The 21,174-nt window shown below is 38.3% G+C and overlaps 1 protein-coding gene across 1 annotated transcript in view; it reads right to left on the bottom strand.

Annotated features, from left to right (window-relative positions):
• Positions 1-21,174, bottom strand: part of tanc2b (tetratricopeptide repeat, ankyrin repeat and coiled-coil containing 2b) — a 203,895-nt gene that overhangs the window by 28,899 nt on the left and 153,822 nt on the right. Inside the window, 3 exon segments of the mRNA XM_048171557.1 lie at positions 3,596-3,721; positions 15,996-16,238; positions 19,441-19,600. Of these exon segments, the coding sequence (XP_048027514.1) occupies positions 3,596-3,721; positions 15,996-16,238; positions 19,441-19,600 (529 nt within the window).

Raw genomic sequence — 21,174 nt, forward strand, 5'->3', positions numbered from 1 at the left:
TTGATGAATAGAAAGTTCAAAAGAACAGTGTTTATCTGAAATCTAATCTTTTGTAACATTATAAATGTCTTTACTGCCACTTTTGATTGATTTAATGCATCCTTGCTGAATAAAAGTATTCATTTCTTTAATTTCTTTTCAAAAAAATAAAAAAATAAAAATTCTTACTGACCCCAAACTTTTGAACGGTAGTGTATAATGCTACAGAAGCTTTGTATTTCAGATAAATGCTGTTCTTTTGAACTTTCTATTCATCAAGGAATCCTGAAAAAAAAAGTACACAACTGTTTTTAACATTGAAAATAATCATAAATGTTTATTGAGCAGCAGATCAGCATATTAGAATGATTTCTGAAGGATCATGTGACACTGAAGACTGGAGTAACGATGCTGAAAATTCAGCTTTGATCACAGGAATAAATTACTTTGTCAAATATATTTAAATAGTACACAGTTATTTTAAATTGTAATAATATTTCACAATATTACTGTTTTTTCTGTATTTTTAATTAAATAAATGTAGCCTTGGTGAGCAGACGAAACTTCTTTTAAAAACATTAAAAATCTTAGTGGTTCCAAACTTTTGGACTGTACTGTGTATATCAAGGTTTCCACAAAAATATGAAGCAGTTTTCAACTGATAATAATCAGAAATGTTACTTGAGCAACAAATCATCATATTAGAATGATTTCTGAAGGATCATGTGACACTGAAGACTGGAGTAATGATGCTGAAAATTCAGCTTTGATCACAGAAATATTACATTATACAGTATATTCACATAGAAAACCACTATTTAAAAGTGCAATAATATTTCACAATATTACTGTTTTTACTGTATTTTTGTGAAATAAATGCAGCCTTGGTAAGCAAGCAGAAGAGATTTCTTTCAAAAACATTAAAAAATCCCTAAACTTCTGAACAGTAGTTGCAAAATTTACTGTTAACTGGTTTTATCCGATCTTGATAGAATAGTTATAAATCTTGGCTATTTTTGCAACACAACATTTGAACAATTTTTTAGCTAAACTAATTTAGCTAAACGTGTTGCCACATTTAATCAATTATAATTATATAACAATTTCTATATAACAATTGTGTGGCAAAAACATGTCAGGGATGTTGAGCTTGAGTTTAACTTCAACTGTTAGTTTCTGTCAGGACGATGGTTCCTCGAGGCACAGTTTAATAAGCTGTATCGTATTATGAGAGTCACCTTTGCATTCTCTCTCCCGATCGCGAACCGGATGCAGTGAGCTATTTTAATTATTCACCAGGTGAGAGTGGCTCGCCAGACCAGCAGGCGTAACACAGTCTAACGTCACTGAGTGAGCAGTGTGTGTGCGTCCGGGGAAACAGAGGATTTGAGGTCAAGCCAAGGCCCTGGATTCCTCATTAGCTGAGGAAGATAAAGCATGAGGGTGAGCGTGAGCCGAGATGTGTCCTCACCCAGTGGACATCAACGGAGCCTGTTAAATCACTTTCTCCTCTCTTTATCTGAGTATGTTTAGCACTGAAAAAATATTTAAGATTTATGTATTTAAATTGCATATCGTCACTGTCGGCACGGGCGGAAACCTCTTATCTTTTTCTTCATTTTATTTCTTTACATAAATCATTACTGTTGGTTAGCCTTCACGTCTTTCTGTGGGTTTTGCAAAAATGTTTCCAATGAAAAATATTAAAAATAACTTGTGAGTAAACCTTGTAACTCCACTGGATCCTCAAACTGTCAATCAAGCCTCGTAACTCCACCCACCTCTATCGTGAATGAAGTTTGTTTGAATGAGTACAGCGTTTTTTTTTTACTCAAGAAACACTATTTCATGTATTTGAGGAGTGTAGAAGAGTGTCTTGTCATCGAATCATAGCCAGTACTGTCTTAAAAAGCCTGTGTGCAGCACTTCATCTTTAATAACATTTAAGATTTTGGTCAAATTACAGAAAAGAAAAAAAAGCTGATTGACCACATAGCTACAGTAAACTTTATAACCTGTTTAAGGGTCAATGACGTGACAGGGTTTTTTTCGTCCAAAGGCCTAATAATAATAATAATAATAAAAAACAAAGATATGACATCCAAAGTATGTAAGGTAGTACAACTAGATCTCTTTTATCAAACCCAAAAGTTTTTAATTATATTTTGCTACATATAAAGGTATAGGATTTTTAAGTGTCTAAAGGTCATTCGGTTTAACCGTCCAAAGGCCAATACAGCCATTTCATTTGTGATTAAAATATCTTAAAATGTAATAAATGTATATATTTTTTATTTTGGCATGATTTTATAACATCATATATCAACATAGTGCACAATGGTATTAAAATGATGTGTAGAAATCGTTGCTTTGTTATGAGAAAGAAAAAATGAATTTCATTGATGTCATTCGGAGTAACCAATATAAAGGGACCATTCTGGATCAAGTCATGCGGTCAGTATCATGTGACAGGATGTGACATCATTCAGACACCTGCAAAGGACCACATGGTCATGAAGCAAAGTAACTAACTCTCTCTTAACTATTTGAAAAATTCATGTTTTCACTTGATCATACGCATGTCCCGAAACATCAGGTCATTCGGTACAACCGCTATAAAACATGGAAAATGTTGTAATATTTTAAAAACTTGTACTAAATATAAAATGTTTGATTGACCTTTTGCTAGCTAGCTAGATATCAGCCTGTTAGCATTGTTTGAAAATATCGTCATTCGGTATAACCAAAATTGTCATTCGGTAAAACTGAAATTTTGGTTAAACTGAATTATTTTTTTGCTTACAAATGTTGTCCATCTTGTAGAAAATGACAAAAGCAGTGTTAATTGATTATAAAAACCACATAATCACATTGTTAACACTTAATAAAACATCAAAATAAATTATATCTCCATTATGTTTTTTTTGCACTTTTAAAAACCTTATTTGTCAATGACCCTTAAGTTGATGAAAACATAACGCAATGGTTTTACTGCTTCAGATGCGGCCGTTCTAATGATGGATAAAACACGCATGTCCAAAATTCTCCGAAACCTCCTGGTCAACCACCTTGTAACTCCATTTGAGCTTGATTTTGCTAATATGATAATAATATAATGACACATGAAAGTGTCTGATCACATATAAAGCCACAATATTAACTAAAGCTGGTTACTGTGCACTTAAAACATTTTCAGTTACTATTACAGTAGCTGGTTCATTTATGTATGACTGACAAATATGCATCACATAAAGTTCAATTATGTTAAAACTGCGTAATCCAAATGGATGGAAACTTTAGATGCAATTAAAATACATAAATCTTAGATTTATTCAAAGAGTGTAGAGGGTAAATGCAGCGTCTCAGTAGACACACTGACATTAATACACAGAGACAGAGGGTAGATGGGGACACAGCCCTGCCTTGAGAACAAACACTCGAGAGACAGAGGAAGAAAAGGTACACCAGACGAATGAGAGAATGAGGCTAAACGGTGATCTATGGACACCTTTTGACATCAAACCAAATATATGTGTGAGTTGGCATCCAAGCACAGGATCAGGGTGATATAAATCAAAGCTAAGCAGCTGGACGCACTACACAGGCTGTTGCTCACCTCGCAGGTCCTGCCCGGAGCGGCCCGCGGACGTGTTTTGTCGGGGCATCCGCAGGGAGGTGCGCAGGGGGGCGTGTCTCTGCTCATCCAAGTAGGCCAAGTCCTCCAGGTGGGCCGAACTGGTGGCTAATGGGACAGAAGATAGATAATGAGAGGATGTGAAAAAGACAAGGATGAAGTTGAGTTAATCTGATTGTACCTAAGATAAGCATTATTATTACTATAGCAAACACTCAAGAGTTCAACAGTCGGGCTGATGTGACAGTTCGTCACATCAACATTTTCTTGAAACGCACATTGCAATCTGAATCCGATAAAATCCCATATTTACAGTCCCAAGTGACACAGGGTGGAGATGATCATCTAAATGAACCTTTTCCGGTGCCCCATCTGATTAAATCCAGATCAGGAAGAGAGAAGGTTTGAAGCTGCCAGGGTGAACACTACACATATCCGTCTTTCCAGAACTGTCCGTTTTGATGCAAAATCGTTCCAAGCCTCTGTCTAAACTCTTGTGGTGGAACTCCTCCATTTCAGTCCTAGTGTGCTGCATAGCAAAGACTTGTCTGGTGTTAACTGAGCATGTGGAAGTCTAGACTGAATGTGTGCGCATGAGAGCTGACTGGAGATGACTGGGAATCATGGGAAGCAAGCTGGGCAAGAACGCTTCTGTATATGGGGTGAGCGCAGCAGCTGGGAATTTTGGGGAGGGGTTGAAGTGGAGTCAGAACGGCTAACAGAAGGATCCTGCCAGCCAGCCAGGATGGGATTGGTGGGAGGAGGAGCTGGGCGGATCCAGCCAATATTACTAACAATTAGTGAAACCATTCAACAAGGCAATTATCTGTTTCTAGAATTCTGTTATTTATCTTTTTCATATCATTATTAACCCTACTATTCCTGTAGGAAGTAAACGTTTTGAAGAATCTTTTCATAGATCTTTTCATAGTTGTGACTATCAAGCTAAATAAAATAAAATAAAATAATATATAAATTAAAATAAAATATGAAATGAAAATAATAAAATAAATTAAAATAAAAGCTATACACAAAATATATATATATAAAATAAAACAAAATAATAAAATTAAATTAAATTAAAAATAAAAGCTATACTCAAAATATATGTAAAAAATAAAATAAAATAATAAAATAAAATAAAATAAAATAAATAAATAAAGCAAGTATAAAATATGGTGCAGGTTTGATGTGAGAACCAATAGCGTTTGATGTTGGTGTGCCATAAGTGTAGTATTTATTACAGAGTTGTACATTTTTATCAAAAAAAAAAAAAAAACTCACACAGAAATTTGCTAAAATTTTACAAATAATTACAATGGAACAGCAAGTAACAGTAAACGTGAAATTTTGAAGAAAATAAGTTGTTTTTTGGTAAAACACACTCCAATAATCTTTGTTTTATTTACAACTTTGAAAAATTATTTTTTAAAGCGTATGGACCACGTTGATGCTTTCAAAGTGCACAATTATTATACAATTAATACATAATATTATATTGTTAACATAATGTTTAGTTTTAGTAGGGATGTGCCCGAAGCCAAACACTATGTTCGGAAAGGAAATTATGCATTCTATGGAGCCCCTGAAGGGACATGGTGATGGAAAAAAAATATGAGATGGGAGGAAAAAATATATTGTGATGCTTTTGCGTTCTCACGCAGTTATACAGTTGGGTAATTATATTGTATATAATTTGCAGGTATCAGAGAGGTGCTATCAATATTTAAAAATCGCTTTTGAATACGTGCTTGCTTTTCATGTTCACGTTTTCCAAATCACGTTCACCCATACTCTGTGTATTGGGAGCGGCGGTACTGACCGCACATTTCACAAGATCCTTCCAAATCCTCCGCCATCGTCCTGTCAGTCATCTCTCCTTACTATCTTCACGGAACAAGCCTAACCATGTCCCTTTAGGGGCTCTGTTGAATGCGTTACTCATTTTCCGGGCTTTTCCGAATTCGGATTTAGGCTTAGGGCACATCCCTAATTATCAGTATTATTATCGTCATTATTAATCATATTTTCATCGTATCATTATGTAAGAATCATGACAGGCGTAGCTCAAACCCATCTGAGACATACAGCACACGTGATTTTCTGAGAGACTTTTGGAGTCTTTTGAGAGGCAGTTTGTGTTATTTTCAGTTCAATGGTTATTTTTGACAGGACATGTTCCACAGCGCTCAAGGAGTCTTCCCAGAATTACTTTCTGCAAGTGGATGTCTTCAGATGAAATAGAAAGGGTCCTCTACACACACACACACACACACAAACATTTTGAAATTGATTTTGTGTGTGCTTTTGTGTGTTATCATGTGTGCTTGTGTGTATAAGACCAGACAGCCTTGTTCTGAGATAGTACTTTGAAATTGAGTTTGAGTGAGTGAAAATGTGTGTGTGTGTGTGTGTGTGTGTGTGTGTGTGTGTGTGTGTGTGTGTGTGTGTGTGTGTGCAGTGCGACAGGTGCATCTTATTCCAGGAAACTGCAGGTGGATGAATTTGACGTTCTGCTTTCAGTGAGACTGGAAAACAAGCAATTACAGCAGTTTTAGAATTGAATTATAGACGTTCCGTTCTCACAAGGACCTTCCAGTGCATTCAAATCGAGCTGAGTCAGGTTGAGCTGCCCTTATTGGACCAGTTAGAGTCTCATTACGCAATAAGGGAAATACAAATGCAATAGAGATGAATTCAGCCGAGCAAGTTAAATGGATAGTTAACCCAGTAAAGAAGGTTTTGCCATCATTAACTCTCCATCATCTCATTTCAAACCTGTAAGACTTTCTTTCTTCGATGGAACACAAAAGGAGATATCAGGCCGACACTGAATGTATAGGGACTGGGCTGTCAAGCCCCCGAAAATGTCGAAACACTATCAAAAACTAGTCCATGCAAATTGTTCACAACACTAAAAGTATTCTGAAGCCATACGATAACTTTAAGTCAAAATTGGGCTTGGTACATTTTTGATAGAAGTCTCTTCTGCTCATCAACGCTGCATTTAGTTCAAAAATACATTAAATTGGTGATATTGTAAAATATTAATAATAACTTTTCTATTTGAATATTTTTTTTTTATTTAATTTATTCCTGTCCTCCAGTCACATGATCCTTCACAAATCATACTAATATGCTGATTTGCTGCTATTTTTGATTATTATCAATGTTGAAAACAATTGCACTGCTTAATATTTTTCTTTTTTTTAGGATTCTTTGATGAACAGAAAGTTTATAAGAACAGCATTTATTTGAAAAATAAATTTTTAGTAACATTATGAATGTCTTTACTGTTAATTTTGATCAACTGAATGTGTCCTTGATGAATAAAAGTATTAATTTCTTTTTTAAAAATAGTCGGAATGTCATTTTTGGAGCTCAACAGCCGCACACCGTGTCCTAACCAGACGCAATGCAACGTCACGACACACGCTAATCTTTTCTTTTTTGTCAATTCACCTCAGATCACCAAAATAAAAAAAAGGAAACAAGAATGTTCAAACTGTCAACTCATTGTGAACAGACAAGAGTATTCTATGACAAAGATTGTTTCAGTAACTCAGTATTAGGGGTGGGAATCTTTAGGCACCTCACGATCTGATCCGATTCCGACTCTGGGAGTCACGATCCGATTTCCCAAATGATTCTTGATCCACTTTTTTTCTTATTAATTAATTAGTTTAGTAACCTTATTTTTTTATTATTTAATACAGTCCATGTAATTATAAGTACTTTTTAAATAATTACTAGTTTACAAAAAAAAAAAAAAATTGTATGTTAGGATTTTTAAATATAGGCTAAACAGCTTCAAAACAAAAGCAAGTAGTCTAATAAATAATAATAAAGAGGAACAACGAAACATTACAAGCAAGAAACAAAGAGTGCTTTCAGTATTTAAGAGTAGCTATCTGAAGGGATTTCTCTCTTTCTCAGCTTTACAGTTGTTTGATTATTACTGATGTCATCATAGACAGCGGAAGAATAAGCTGCATTCACAATAACGCACAGATCTCTTTTGAAATATAAGATGTTTTGTCCTGTCTGTTTAATCCTTTAAGACATCTAACTGACTGTTTACATTCATTTCGCGTCATAAAATCATTTTGAGATGCAAGTAGGCTACATTTAAACACTTAAACGGGGTCGCACAGCCACTTGCACAAGCGCCTTTCACAAAGCGCACATGGAAATTGAAAGCAGCCTTCTGTCAGTGAGTTTCATATTTATAAAATATAAGCCCACAGCAATCCAAACAACATAAATGATGCCTTCATAGAGCATTTGTAAGGAAAATAGGCCTGAGAACGCAAGCTGCAAGCACATTTCTCTCATAGCGCATATCCTGTGCAATGATGAACCACGCGAATGTCTGTGCATAATTCGCTCTAGCTTTTCCGATCTATATGAAGGATTATTTTATAGAAGGTTCGAGTGATGTGCGTATGAGAGGAAATAGAAACATGAAGAATACAGTTGTTTCTGGCGGTGCGTGTCCACTGGCGCGGAGCGAGCGTATTCAGTTCATTCTGAGGCTTGCGAGAGTGAAGCTCAACTTCCATATGAATGGACTGAAAACGCTCGCTTTGCTCCGCGTCTGTGGACATGTGCCGTAAGCACACGCAGCGTCATCTCGCAACTGCGGTTAAAAATAAGCTCAGAATCCAGAATCATTGAAGACAGAATCGCGATGCATCGATTTTTCTTTCTCCCGCCCCTACTCAGTATGTATTTTTAATGATGTTAAAATGGTAAATATTCATGAATTTGATTATGTACTTATCAATAGAGTACCTCAGGGATGACGTGTTTTTGTAGGCCAACTCAGAAGATAGCGGCACACGGGTTCCCTCGATTGAAAGCCTATGCATTTTTCCCATAGACGTTTGGAAAATCGCAGAAAATAAGCTCTGTGTTTAACAAAGGGTCATGACACTAACACGTTTTGTCTATCAAGATAATCTTTACAAGTGAACACAACATTTATAGATTTTGAAGCCTAAATAAAGTGGTCAGATATAAAAAGCTAACGGTAGGCTATAAACGGACTATAGCACACCATGGTCGCGGATCAACGTCGTCACCACCAAGCTTCCTCAAACTTTATTTAGAAAACAGCTTTATTTAAAAACATGCTCGCTGATTATGATCTGCGCTGTGTATGAATACTTATCCACTTTTTCATGAGAAATGCTATCCAAATGTCCAGTTTTTAATGATGACGTCTAAAGTCCCCGCCAAAGGAAGTAGTCCATTTTAGCACTTTGTTGGCAACCGCCGTTTTTAAGACACAATAAAGGTTTAAAAAAATCACAAGCGGGTTATAACTGGTGTGTTTTATGTCATAGATCAAAACGTGAAAATATTTAGAGGCCTTATTTCAGACGATTTAGCAAAAACTCATTCAAAAAACCCATAGACTTTACGGCGTTGGAACCGGAAGCCCTAAAATGCTAACTCGCTTCCGGGTTTTGCCTACAAAAATGCGTCATCCCTGAGGTACTCTATTTCGTTGCAAATGCCGGGAGCTTGCCACGCTCTCTTCTGATTGGCTGATTCTTGATTGACTTTATCGCATCTCGTAGTCGTATCACGTCTGATGTGGACAGACAAATTGATTGTCGCTGGAATATTGTTGCATCGCATCCGGTTAGGACATGGTGTCAGTCCCCATTCACTTTCATTGTTTGAAAAAGAGCAGCCAGGACATTCTGCTAAACATCTCCTTTTGTGGAGTGATACGAGGGAAAGTAAAGATGCCAAATGTTCTTTTTTAAGCAAACTAGCCCTTTAAGCTCAGGTTTTATTGTGTTACGTCACACCCGCATCCCCATTCTTTCTTTTCGTTCTCTTCTAGAAACCTGTATGTAACACGGTTCATAGATGTGGGAAGAAGGAGGCGGGAACCGGCGAACGTTCAACAAAACTTTAATATAAAATAAACAAAGAACAAAACGAAAGTAATGCCGGCAGACCCTCGCGGACGTCTGCCGGCCACACAAACATAATAAAACGTAAAATAAAGTCCAGGCCTGGTCCTCTCTCGTCCTTCACTGATGTCGCTCCTCCTTTTATGCCTCCGGAGCTCCTCCGTGAGAGACTCGAGGCCGGCACGCCTCGCAGGTGACGCTCATTATCACTCGCGTCACCGGCCTCGCGCCGTTCCCTCACGGCTCTCGCCCGCCCTGCTCGTCACATACCCCCAACGCCCCTCGCAGGCCGGGGGGTACTCCCGCGACTGCGCTTACTCCCCCCCGGGGCCTGTCTCGGCGGCCGCAGCACCTGGGGGTAAGGACAGACGAGACGAGAGAAAGGAGACGGAAGCAAGGGGAGCGACAGGACGAGAGAGGGGAGAGAGGAAAAAGAAAGAAAAAAAAAAAATTCTTGGTCCGGTTCCCAGACACACTGCCGCCCGGTCCTCAGCCAGCCGGGAGGCTCTTCCTCGCGGTGCCATGCGGTGGCACTGGACGCTCGGTGGACGGCCCGATCCTCGACCGCCTCCTGGCGGCCGGCGATGGCTCCTCCGACTGAGGGCAGCCGGCAGCGAGTCCCCCGTCCCCTGCTCCTCCCCTTCATGGCGGACGGCAGCAGGCTCCGGCCCACGGCAGACGGCGGCGACTCCTCCGCTCCCTCCAGGTCCAGGACGGCAGCCACCCCACCTCGTCCCAGGAGCACGGCATCCGGGTCTCCGTCCCACCTTTCACAAGGCTCCAGCACCACCGCCTCGGGCAGCCTCTCGCGGTCTACACACACTCCCGCGCTGCCCGAACTCCGCAGCACCGCGATCCCCCTCAGCAGCGAGGGCTCTTCGACAGCATGTCCCTCCTTCCTCCCGGGTTTCGGCACCAATGTAACACGGTTCATAGATGTGGGAAGAAGGAGGCGGGAACCGGCGAACGTTCAACAAAACTTTAATATAAAATAAACAAAGAACAAAACGAAAGTAATGCCGGCAGACCCTCGCGGACGTCTGCCGGCCACACAAACATAATAAAACGTAAAATAAAGTCCAGGCCTGGTCCTCTCTCGTCCTTCACTGATGTCGCTCCTCCTTTTATGCCTCCGGAGCTCCTCCGTGAGAGACTCGAGGCCGGCACGCCTCGCAGGTGACGCTCATTATCACTCGCGTCACCGGCCTCGCGCCGTTCCCTCACGGCTCTCGCCCGCCCTGCTCGTCACACTGTAATTAGGACATTTACATGTCTTCAGTATCTCTCCTTTCAGCTACACTCCACACAATACCTCTACAACATTACATAATCTACAATCTGCACTCCTCCGGTTCCATTCACACCTCCTCAACTCCCCAGTTCCTGCGTTCCTCTCTCTGCAGATGAGAATCTGACGGTGTGCTCTGGGGGTTTGAGCTGGTTAAAGCCTCCAGCTTTGATCTCCTCCACCACGGGAGCTCAGCCAATCCGCAGCCGGCATTCTCCTCTCGCTTCATCTTATCTCCATCTCTCTCGTTCCACTTCTCACCTATAATCCCTTACCTTACCATTATCATTACACCTATTTTTCTTTCATCCGCCTCTTTTTCGTTCTCTGTCCTCCGTTTTATTCATTCCACATTACATCATTTGGGTTGATAGTGAGTATTTCTCACTCTCCTTTTCACTGAGATCATCACTTACCTCAGTACATTATTTATATCGTTGCCCTTTCATCTTTCTTTTTCAGACTTTCATTTTTTCCTCCTACACATCTCTCATTCGGACTGGATTTGTTTTCTAAGCAATTATTGAGCGAGGATTACATGTACTGATATGGATGATCACTGTACACTGCAAAAAAATGATTTTCTTACTCAGTATTTTTGTCATGTTTTCCTGTACAAATATCTAAGCACTCTTATATTAAGATACATTTACTTCAGAAACAAAGTGACTTAAAGAGGACATAACATGCACTTGGATGATTATGATCTCACTTTTTTAACTTTCACACTACTAACTAACTCAACCAGGCCTGCCCTTTATTCTGCGTGTGTCTTGGGCGGGAATTATTTAAATGAGGAATATTGTGACGTATTCGTTCCTGGAAGAAAACTCAAGACTACAACGGAGTTCAGAAACAGTGACACTGATATAGAGAATAACTTTCTGCTTTGAAACTTTGCAGAGCTTTTTCATTCTCAAACAGCAACATTACACACTAAAGAAAGAAAGCATAATAGGTCCTTATTATGATATTTAAAAAAATGTATCAAAATGAAGTGAGTTTATGCTTAAGACAAGTCGAAATACCTGCCAATTGGGTAAGAAAAATGAATTTGTTTTCTATTTGAATTAAGCTGATTTTTTTTTTAGCCAAAGACAGGTATTTTTTTTCTCATTTTAAGCATAAACTCACTTTATTTTGATACATTTTTCAGACAATTTATTAAAGGTGCCATCGAACGTTTTTTCACAAGATGTACTATAAGTCTAAGGTGTCCGCTGAATGTGTCTGTGAAGTTTCAGCTCAAAATACCCCATAGATTTTTTTTAATTAATTTTTTTAACTGCCTATTTTGGGGCATCATTAGAAATGCGCCGATTCAGGCTGCGGCCCCTTTAATTGCTCACGCTCTCCGCCCCCTCCCGAGCTCTCGACTCTATCATTGCATAAACAAAGTTCACACAGCTAATATAACCCTCAAAATGGATCTTTACAAAGTGTTCGTCATGCAGCATGTCTAATTGCGTAAGTATGGTATTTATTTGGATGTTTACATTTGATTCTGAATGAGTTTGATGGTGATCCGTGGCTAACGGCTAATGCTACACTGTTGGAGAGATTTATAAAGAATGAAGTTGTGTTTATGCATTATAAAGACTGCAAGTGTTTAATAATGAAAATAGCAACGGCTCTTGTCTCTGTGAACACAGTAATAAACGATGGTAATTAAACCACATTTAACAGTACATTAGCAACATGCTAACGAAACATTTAGAAAGACAATTTACAAATATCACTAAAAATATCATGTTATCATGAATCATGTCAGTTATTATTGCTCCATCTGCCATTTTTCGCTATTGTTCTTGCTTGCTTACCTAGTCTGCTGATTCAGCTGTGCACATCCAGACGTTTTGCCCTTGTGTAATGTCTTGAACATGAGCTGGCATATGCAAATATTGGGGGCGTACATATTAATGATCCCGACTGTTACCTAACAGTCAGTGTTATGTTGAGATTCGCCTGTTCTTCAGAGGTCTTTTAAACAAATGAGATTTACATAAGCAGGAGGAAACAATGGTGTTTGAAACTCACTGTATGTCATTTCCATGTACTGAACTCTTGTTATTCAACTATGCCAAGATAAATTAAATTTTCAATTCGATGGCACCTTTAAGTCATTTTGATTCTCAATTAAATGTACCTTGATTTCAGAATTTTTACTAGAAAACAAGACAAAAATACTGAGGAAGAACATCATTTTTGTAGTGTAATTTCTACATCTAATGCATGTAGGAAGGTCATGTGATCTGGATATGTGCATCGCAAAACCGTTCAGCAAAATCGGTGAACACTCTCATTATTGTCTTCATTCTCTTGTTATGTTCAACGGGATTCCAGAAGTCACCAATTTTGAAAAACAGTCGAAGTGAAATGTGGACTGATAAATTCAGCTTTGATTACGATATTCAGCAATGGTCAAAATAAATTAAGAAAACACTATATAACAGCCACAGATATTTCAAACCGAAGGCAATTTGCTCCGTAATTTGATTTTTACTGTGGTTGTTTGACAAAAACAGACATGTTCGGACGGGATTAAATTCACAAAGTGAACCTCCTCTGGAAGAACTTGTCCCCTTCGAATAGGGCTTTAATCTCTGGTTTCTCTTACTAATGGTATCTTACAACGCTCAGCTCTCCTCCTGGAGGCCGATGGGAGTCTACAAACACGCATTAGTATTACTTCAGCTCGTTTGGATACTATTAGGTTACATTAAGCCTGCGTTACTACAGGCTTAGCATTGAAAAGACATCCAGGCGGCCACCGTGGAGATTTGCTTCATTGTGATTCTGACTGACTGATGTAAAAGACACGTTACGATACATGTTTAATGAGTACATCTGCTCCCACGTTCCCTACCAGCACTGCCCGCACTGAATAAACAATCATCGCTGTCTATGACCTAGACAAACTAGTGTGCTGAATGTATTTCCACAATTCTCATGTATTTACTCACACTCATGTCACGTCAAACCTGGATGTCTTTCTTTCTTCCGTGGAGTAAAACAGGGGAATTTTTGAAGAATACCCTGGACGCTCTTTTCAATATAGTGTAAGTGAATGGCGACTGGAGCTGTCAAGCTCGAAAATTTACAAAAAAACACCATGCAAATATAATAAAGTCATCTATGCAACTCTTCCTGCTCTATTCCAGGACTTATGAAGCAATATGATAACTTTATATGACAAACAGACTGATCATTTTCCTCACTGTACGTCAAACATAATATGGTTTAATCACAAGAACTAAAGGCATTTGGTATCAAATGGTGTCGACATGTCATTTTTGAAGTCCATATGACTTTTGTAGTCCCTTTTTCAAAACATAACTGGAGGGGAACATTAATGACTGTGAATAATGACTTCTCGTATGACCATCAAGTCATATGGACCAACTTAAATGCTAATTTTCAGGTGTTTTTTGTCATTTTGGAGCTTGATAACTCCGATCTTCATTCAATTTATTATATGAAAAGAGGTCACCTTTTCCGTTTCAGGTGTGAAATGTCATGAGGTTGTGTAAATAATGACAGAACTGCCATTTGTGTGTTACCTTAATATGACAAATATTCTGGTACAATAAAAAGAAACGTTCATCTTTGTACGTTTTTGAGGCTGTTCTAAACAGCTTGCCGCAGTCAGATTTGCAAAACGATTAATGCCGCTGCCAGAGTTGGATGGTTTTTCAGAGCAACTGCATCCCTCCTGATCACTGAGCGTGAATACCAGCCGTTTTCTCCATTAAGAAATAATCTTTTATATCACTTGCCCTTTTGAGAGCCACTTTCTTTTGAGATAACCATAACTCATTGGCCTCTCTCTCCTCAAAAAGGTTCTTCTCATAAATAAAACAATGCTGATTACTTGGACAATAACACAATCAGCAAGCAATGAAGAGGCGCTGCGTTATATAAGAGACATATCAACATCATCAGACAGATTTGGCTTTTACTTCAGGGAGCGCTATTCCAGAAGGCTCATCATTATTGCTGCTATTAGATGACTCTTATCTCCTGTTAACGCCACCCCGGCAGTGCAGAGCTAAAACATATAGTCCATGACCCGGGCTGATTCCTACACTAACTGCAATTTGATGGCATTGAGTGGCTGCGAGCGAACGCACTTGTATGATTGAGTTGAGCTGGTGCTGCGCTGAAGATAGGCACTGGAGTGGACACTGGAGAGTGCATTAACCTGGACACCAGGGCAGAATGAATCAGCAATGCCTTTTAAATTCCTTAGGAATTAAATGTAAGGAAGTTGAATGACATTTAAAGAAGCATCTCATTATTCAGTATGAATTACCCATGAAAATCTGGGCTATTTAAAACAAATGCTGGGTTAAAAATAACCCAAGTTGGGTTAAATATGGACAAACCCAGCGACTCGACTATTGTTTAAAAATTACTATATTGCTTGCTTAAAATGAACCCAAAACAGGTTGGAAATTAACATTTATTAATATGTTTAATAAATGAACATTTATACTAAGTTTAATAAATAATCATTTATTAAATTGCTTACTATTAAATGTTCACCTTTTGATTATTATTGTTGCCTCTAGTAATTATGTATCTGATTTTTAATTTCCAACCTATTTTGGGTTCATTTTAAGCTAGCCACATAGTCATTTTTAAATCAATAGTTGAGTTAAATAAAACTGCCCAGCATGTTGGTCAAACATTTAACCCAACCGCTGGGTCAAAACAACCCAAATGTTGGATTTGTCCATATTTAACCCAACTTGGGTTGCAATTTTGCACGAAAAGCATCCCGCTCGCTCTAAAATATAAACACTGGTTTTACCATAGTGAATCAGGGTAAGGCTGAAAAAAGGAAGGACTTTTGGTGTATTGGCTCATTATTTACATTTTGTTAATTTTGAACAACAAAAAAAGTTACATATCTTTAATTCAAATTCTAAAAGTCATGAACTGAAACAGCTCCAAAGCTTCTATTCTGAATGTTGTCCAGTGATCAACATGACGTCCAAATATCTCGTGTTGTGTGTTTGGGATTTGCCGCAGGAAGCTTTTCCCAAAGCAGCGGGATTGTTATATGCATCGAGCGGCACAACAGGAAATCACAATCATGTTTGACAAAGAGATAGGAGCACACAAACATCCATAACCAGAGGAGGCAGAGCTTAAGACTCACCTGCCACCGAGTTAGGGCGGGGCATGAGGTAGAGAGGGGTGGGGTGAGAGGAATAGTGGGCGGAGCTGGGCTCAGGGATCTTGTTGAGGCTGTAGGTAGAGGCGGCCATGTTCTCGTCCACACGGTACAGGCTGGAGTCCAGAGTGGATCTGTGCGAGTGCCAGAGCTTCAGGCTGCTTCCTCGAGAGCCATCGCCGTGTTTCCCGCTCCTGTCCACCGGCTCGGAGTAATTGGTCAGGGTGGCTGGGAAAAGAGGCAGGATGAAGGAGAGGTTTGTGCCCCTTACAGTTCACATGTTTTTTTGTGTCAAGTTGTGATAAGAAAATTCTGTTAGAAAGGATAATTTCCCTGGAGCACTGCAAGTAGCTGGATTTGAATATACTGTATGAAAAGTGATTGCACCAATTAAGCTCTTGAAGAACTGCTCATTTTTGCAAGCATCATTTCATTGCATTATCTTAAGATATGTGAAAAATGTAGAGCTTTAGAGCCTCAAAAATATTGGTAACACTTTTCATTAAGGTTCCATTTGTTAACTACAATGCTTAACATGAACTAACTATAATAAACACTTCTAAAGCATTTATTAATTTCAACATTTACTAATACATTATTAAAGTGCCCCTATTATGCTATTTTAAAGTTTCCTAGTTTTGTTTTGGAGTCTCATACAATAGGTTTACATGCATCCAAGATAAAAAAACACTAATTTTCTCATAATATCTCATTGCACATCACCTCATTTCTCAAAGAGTCTGAAAACAGTTTGTTCAAAGATTCAGTCTCTCTAAACTCCTCCTTACCACCAGTCTACTCTTCTCTGATTGGTCAGACGGCCCAGTCCATTGTGATTGGTCAACCGCTTATAGTGTGTGTCAGAAATGAAGCTCCTATTACCGTATCTGAATTTCAGCTCTCCTCAGCACTTGATATGAACAATAGCGTCAGTTTTTCTGTATCAATTCCAGCACGAGTCCTCGTCCTTTTGAAGTGCATGCAAAGTGGATTCGCAGCGCAGAAAACAGTGTCTTCTCAACACGTCAACAACGTTAAACCAAACTCTTCCAGGACTCTAAGTAGATGTCATTCACGGGCAGCCAATGAAGAACTTAGACTGGCATTACGCAACTTTGTTACATTATTACGTAGGCATGTAACAGGAAGTGAGACTGGAATTGCTGACGACTCTCACTTTAAAATCAAAAGTTGTATCTGTTAATATTATTTAATGGACCTGAGGAAACATGTACTAACAATGAACAATTGTATTTTTATTAACAAATTTATTGTTTATTGTTAGTTTATGGTAGTTTATGAATTACCTAATGGGACCTTATTGTAAAGTGTTACCAAAAAATAATTTTTGTCATTTTTGCACCACTAATGGCAGCAAGTGGAACTGCATTTTTGTTTCAGTGATTTTTTCTTCAGAAAACAAGTGTGTTATCTGAGCACTCGTAGTGCAGTACACCTCATTGCATTTTTCAGTGTGAACACATTTATGCTGCGTCCCAATTCATATACTGTCCGTCCTAAATAGTATTTGAAATTAGAATTAGTGTGTCCCAAATCGTAGTATGTCCAAATGAGTATTCCAAAGATACCCGGATGGTGTACTTTTTCCAGTTAGAATCCAAAGTGCAGATCTGTGCACACTCTAATGGCTAATATTGCCCACAACCCATTGCGCATTGGATGAGGATCTGATTAGAACTACGAACATGAATAAAAAGTGTAAAAAAACTACAAACATGGTGGATGTACGAGACCGACGGTTAAGTAGGGAGATTTAGATAAAGGCGTTTGAGTGATTAATAATCAGTATCTAACCTGCATAACCTGATATTGCTGAGTTCAACATGTTCCTGGGTCAACATTTTTGATGATCCTGGAACAACATTCAAATCAAAAAGTTTACAGATTATGTCAAGTTTAGGCTTAAAATCATGAATTGGTGCTTCTACATCAGTGTTATTCATCTATCATTTCCCTCTGATTTTTGGGATAACTTTTGGGTAGGGTTAGGTTTAGGGGTAGGAATAGGGTTAAGATTAAATTTTTAGACTAGAATGTTGTTCCAGGATCAACAAAATATGTTGACCCAGGAACGCATTTAACTCAGCAATATCAGGACGTGCGTCTAACCTGACGAAAATATATTCATTCAGTGTTATCTAAATGATATTTCATCTGCAACAGCATTTGAACTTTTGTAAAGATGCATTTGATCATTAACTTTTAAATGCATCATTGTGGAAATTGCAAACACATGAGGAGAGTCCCTGCATGGAAGACCTACAACTGGCAGATCAACATGCTACTTCATTTTTCTCTAAAATGGTAGGAAATTAATTTAAGCAGAATGTGGAAGATTTTAACTGTGACAAGATGATTGACAGGGCAGTTTAATCGTTGACAGAATGCACATAACTAAGCAACAGAGCTGTCTGTTAAAGATGCAATCATGATGAAGTAGTACATCCCAAAGTTTGCCTACTCTTCTGCTACACACTCAAAAGTATGCACTTTTTCTTCACAAAAACAGTACACACTTTTAGGGCATAATATAAGTAGGCAATTTGGGACGCAGCATAATTCATAGTTTTGAGTCATGTGAGAGGTGCGGAGACCTGGAGAGCAAAACATCCATGGGCTCTCAATTTTATATCTGATTCAAGCCATGAATATTCAGATCACCTCTCAAAAGAAAAAAAAAATGAGATATGTGAACAAACTGCAAATTTTGGACACTTGCGATCCACATACAGCCCCTGCTGCAGTATTTCAATCAATAAAAACAACGGGATGTTCTAAAACATTTGTTTTTACTTTCAAATGTTTAACATGGCTTAATGCATTAGAAGATTAAATTCAGTATACACTAGGGGTGAGGGGAAAATATTGCACCATTTTGCATGGGGATATCAGTACATGGGTGTCAAGTATCAAGTTTTTTAGGGCTTGAATTTCGGCTTGCAAATATTCCTTTACCGTAAGCTCCACGCTTATAATGTGGGAAAAGTTAATAATTCGAAATCTTTCTTTCAGAATGTAATTTCACACACAGCGCAAGTAAATCGGCACCATCGCATCTCTCTCTCATCTATAATGTTACAGTTTCAAATAAATGCTGTTCTTTTGAACTTTCTATTCATCAAAATATCCTGACAAAAAAAAAAAAAAAAAAAAATGATCCCAGTTTCCACAACTGTTTTCAACACTGATAATAATCATAAATGTTTCTTGAGCAGCAAATCATCATATTAGAATGATTTCTGAAGGATCATGTGACACTGAAGACTGGAGTAATGATGCTGAAAATTCAGCTTTGATCACAAGAATAAATTACATTTTTAAATATATTACAATAGAAAAAAGCTACTTTGAATATATAAATATATCCTTAATGAGCATAAGAGACTTCAAAAACATGAAGCAATCTTACCGATAATGCCGCTGTCTCTGCTCTCCAGGGTGGATGTGGGGCTGGTGACGGCCTGTCCTGGAGCAGAAGGAAGAGTGGAGCACGGACTGCAGGCAGGCGGGGAGGCGGTGCTGCTGGTCAGGGTGGAACACGGACTCATCCTCCCACTGGCTCCTAAACCCTGCACAAACAACCTTTGACCTCAGTGTGTGCTTGTGTTTGTAGTTGACCAATTAATCTCTATCAGCACAGGAAGTCCACAGCCTGGCAGCAGGAAGCCCTCTCCTCCGCCTCTGATGGGACGGCAGTGGCGCTCAGTGACAGGCTGAGCCAGTGTCGGTTCGGGTTAGGTGGGTGCCGATGCCCCGGGCAGGGCATGATGAAGCATGGCACGGCTAATCTGCCCACTCCCACGATTAACATCAAACGTCACAACAGGCAAAGCACCTCGCCTTAAAACGCTCACAACTACTTAAGGTCAAAGAGACAGTCCACACACACACACACACACACACACACACACACACACTTTCTCTCTGTAGTTATTTAACACTACTGATTCTTGTGCTGAAGCTCACGAATGCTCGCAAACATGAGGACAATAAGGCGATCGCGTTCTGAAAACTGCTGTATCAACAGAGCGGAATACGAAGAGGCTGTCCTTATGTAATTCCCTAATTAGAGGTAAACTCATCTGAATGCCATATGTGTCCTCTTCTCTGCAGGAGGGAAAGATCATTTTTGAATAAAGCTGACACCTCAGAGAATGAGGGTTTTTACTGTGAAAACTATGGACATTTCTGTTTTCTGCATCGTGACATCATTTTCATGACAATTAATCTCCCACCTACCAAAAAAGGAATTATCATGATAATAGATAATTATTATTGTACACTATCTTGCTAGTATTTGCTGCATGTTGAAAAAATGTTGCTATACAACAAAGAAATTGCTAGTAATTTCACACACAAAAAAATTACACAGAAACAGCAAGTAACACATTGATTTAAACATGACATTTCCTCGTACTCCAATCTTTGTATTCAAAAAAAATTTTTTTACAGTGTACATACTTCAAATTAATAGTCTACCTTAGGATTACCCTAGTGAAAAATAAATATATTTAAAATGTATTTCAAATACATTTATTTTATGCTAAGTGTACTACCAATACATATTTATGTACTTAATAAAAATATCCTGCAATTGTACTAAACTGGTATACGTAAAATCTAACTAATTTTGTATTTAATGCACTTTAATTGTGATGAAGTAGTGCTGAGATCCAACTAAACATACAGTACAGTCCAAAAGTTTGGAACCACTAAGATTTTTAATGTTTTTAAAAGAAGTTTCGTCTGCTCACCAAGGCTACATTTATTTAATTAAAAATACAGTAAAAAACAGTAATATTGTGAAATATTATTACAATTTAAAATAACTGTGTACTATTTAAATATATTTGACAAAGTAATTTATTCCTGTGATGCAAAGCTGAATTTTCAGCATCGTTACTCCAGTCTTCAGTGTCACATGATCCTTCAGAAATCATTCTAATATGATGATTGCTGCTCAAGAAACATTTATGATTATTTTCAATGTTGAAAACAGTTGTGTACTTTTTTTTTCAGGATTCCTTGATGAATAGAAAGTTCAAAAGAACAGCATTTATCTGAAATACAAAGCTTCTGTAGCATTATACACTACCGTTCAAAAGTTTGGGGTCAGTAAGAATTTTTATTTTTATTTTTTTTG

This window comes from Megalobrama amblycephala, linkage group LG20, assembly GCF_018812025.1.
Source record: "Megalobrama amblycephala isolate DHTTF-2021 linkage group LG20, ASM1881202v1, whole genome shotgun sequence".
Classification (NCBI taxonomy): domain Eukaryota; kingdom Metazoa; phylum Chordata; class Actinopteri; order Cypriniformes; family Xenocyprididae; genus Megalobrama; species Megalobrama amblycephala.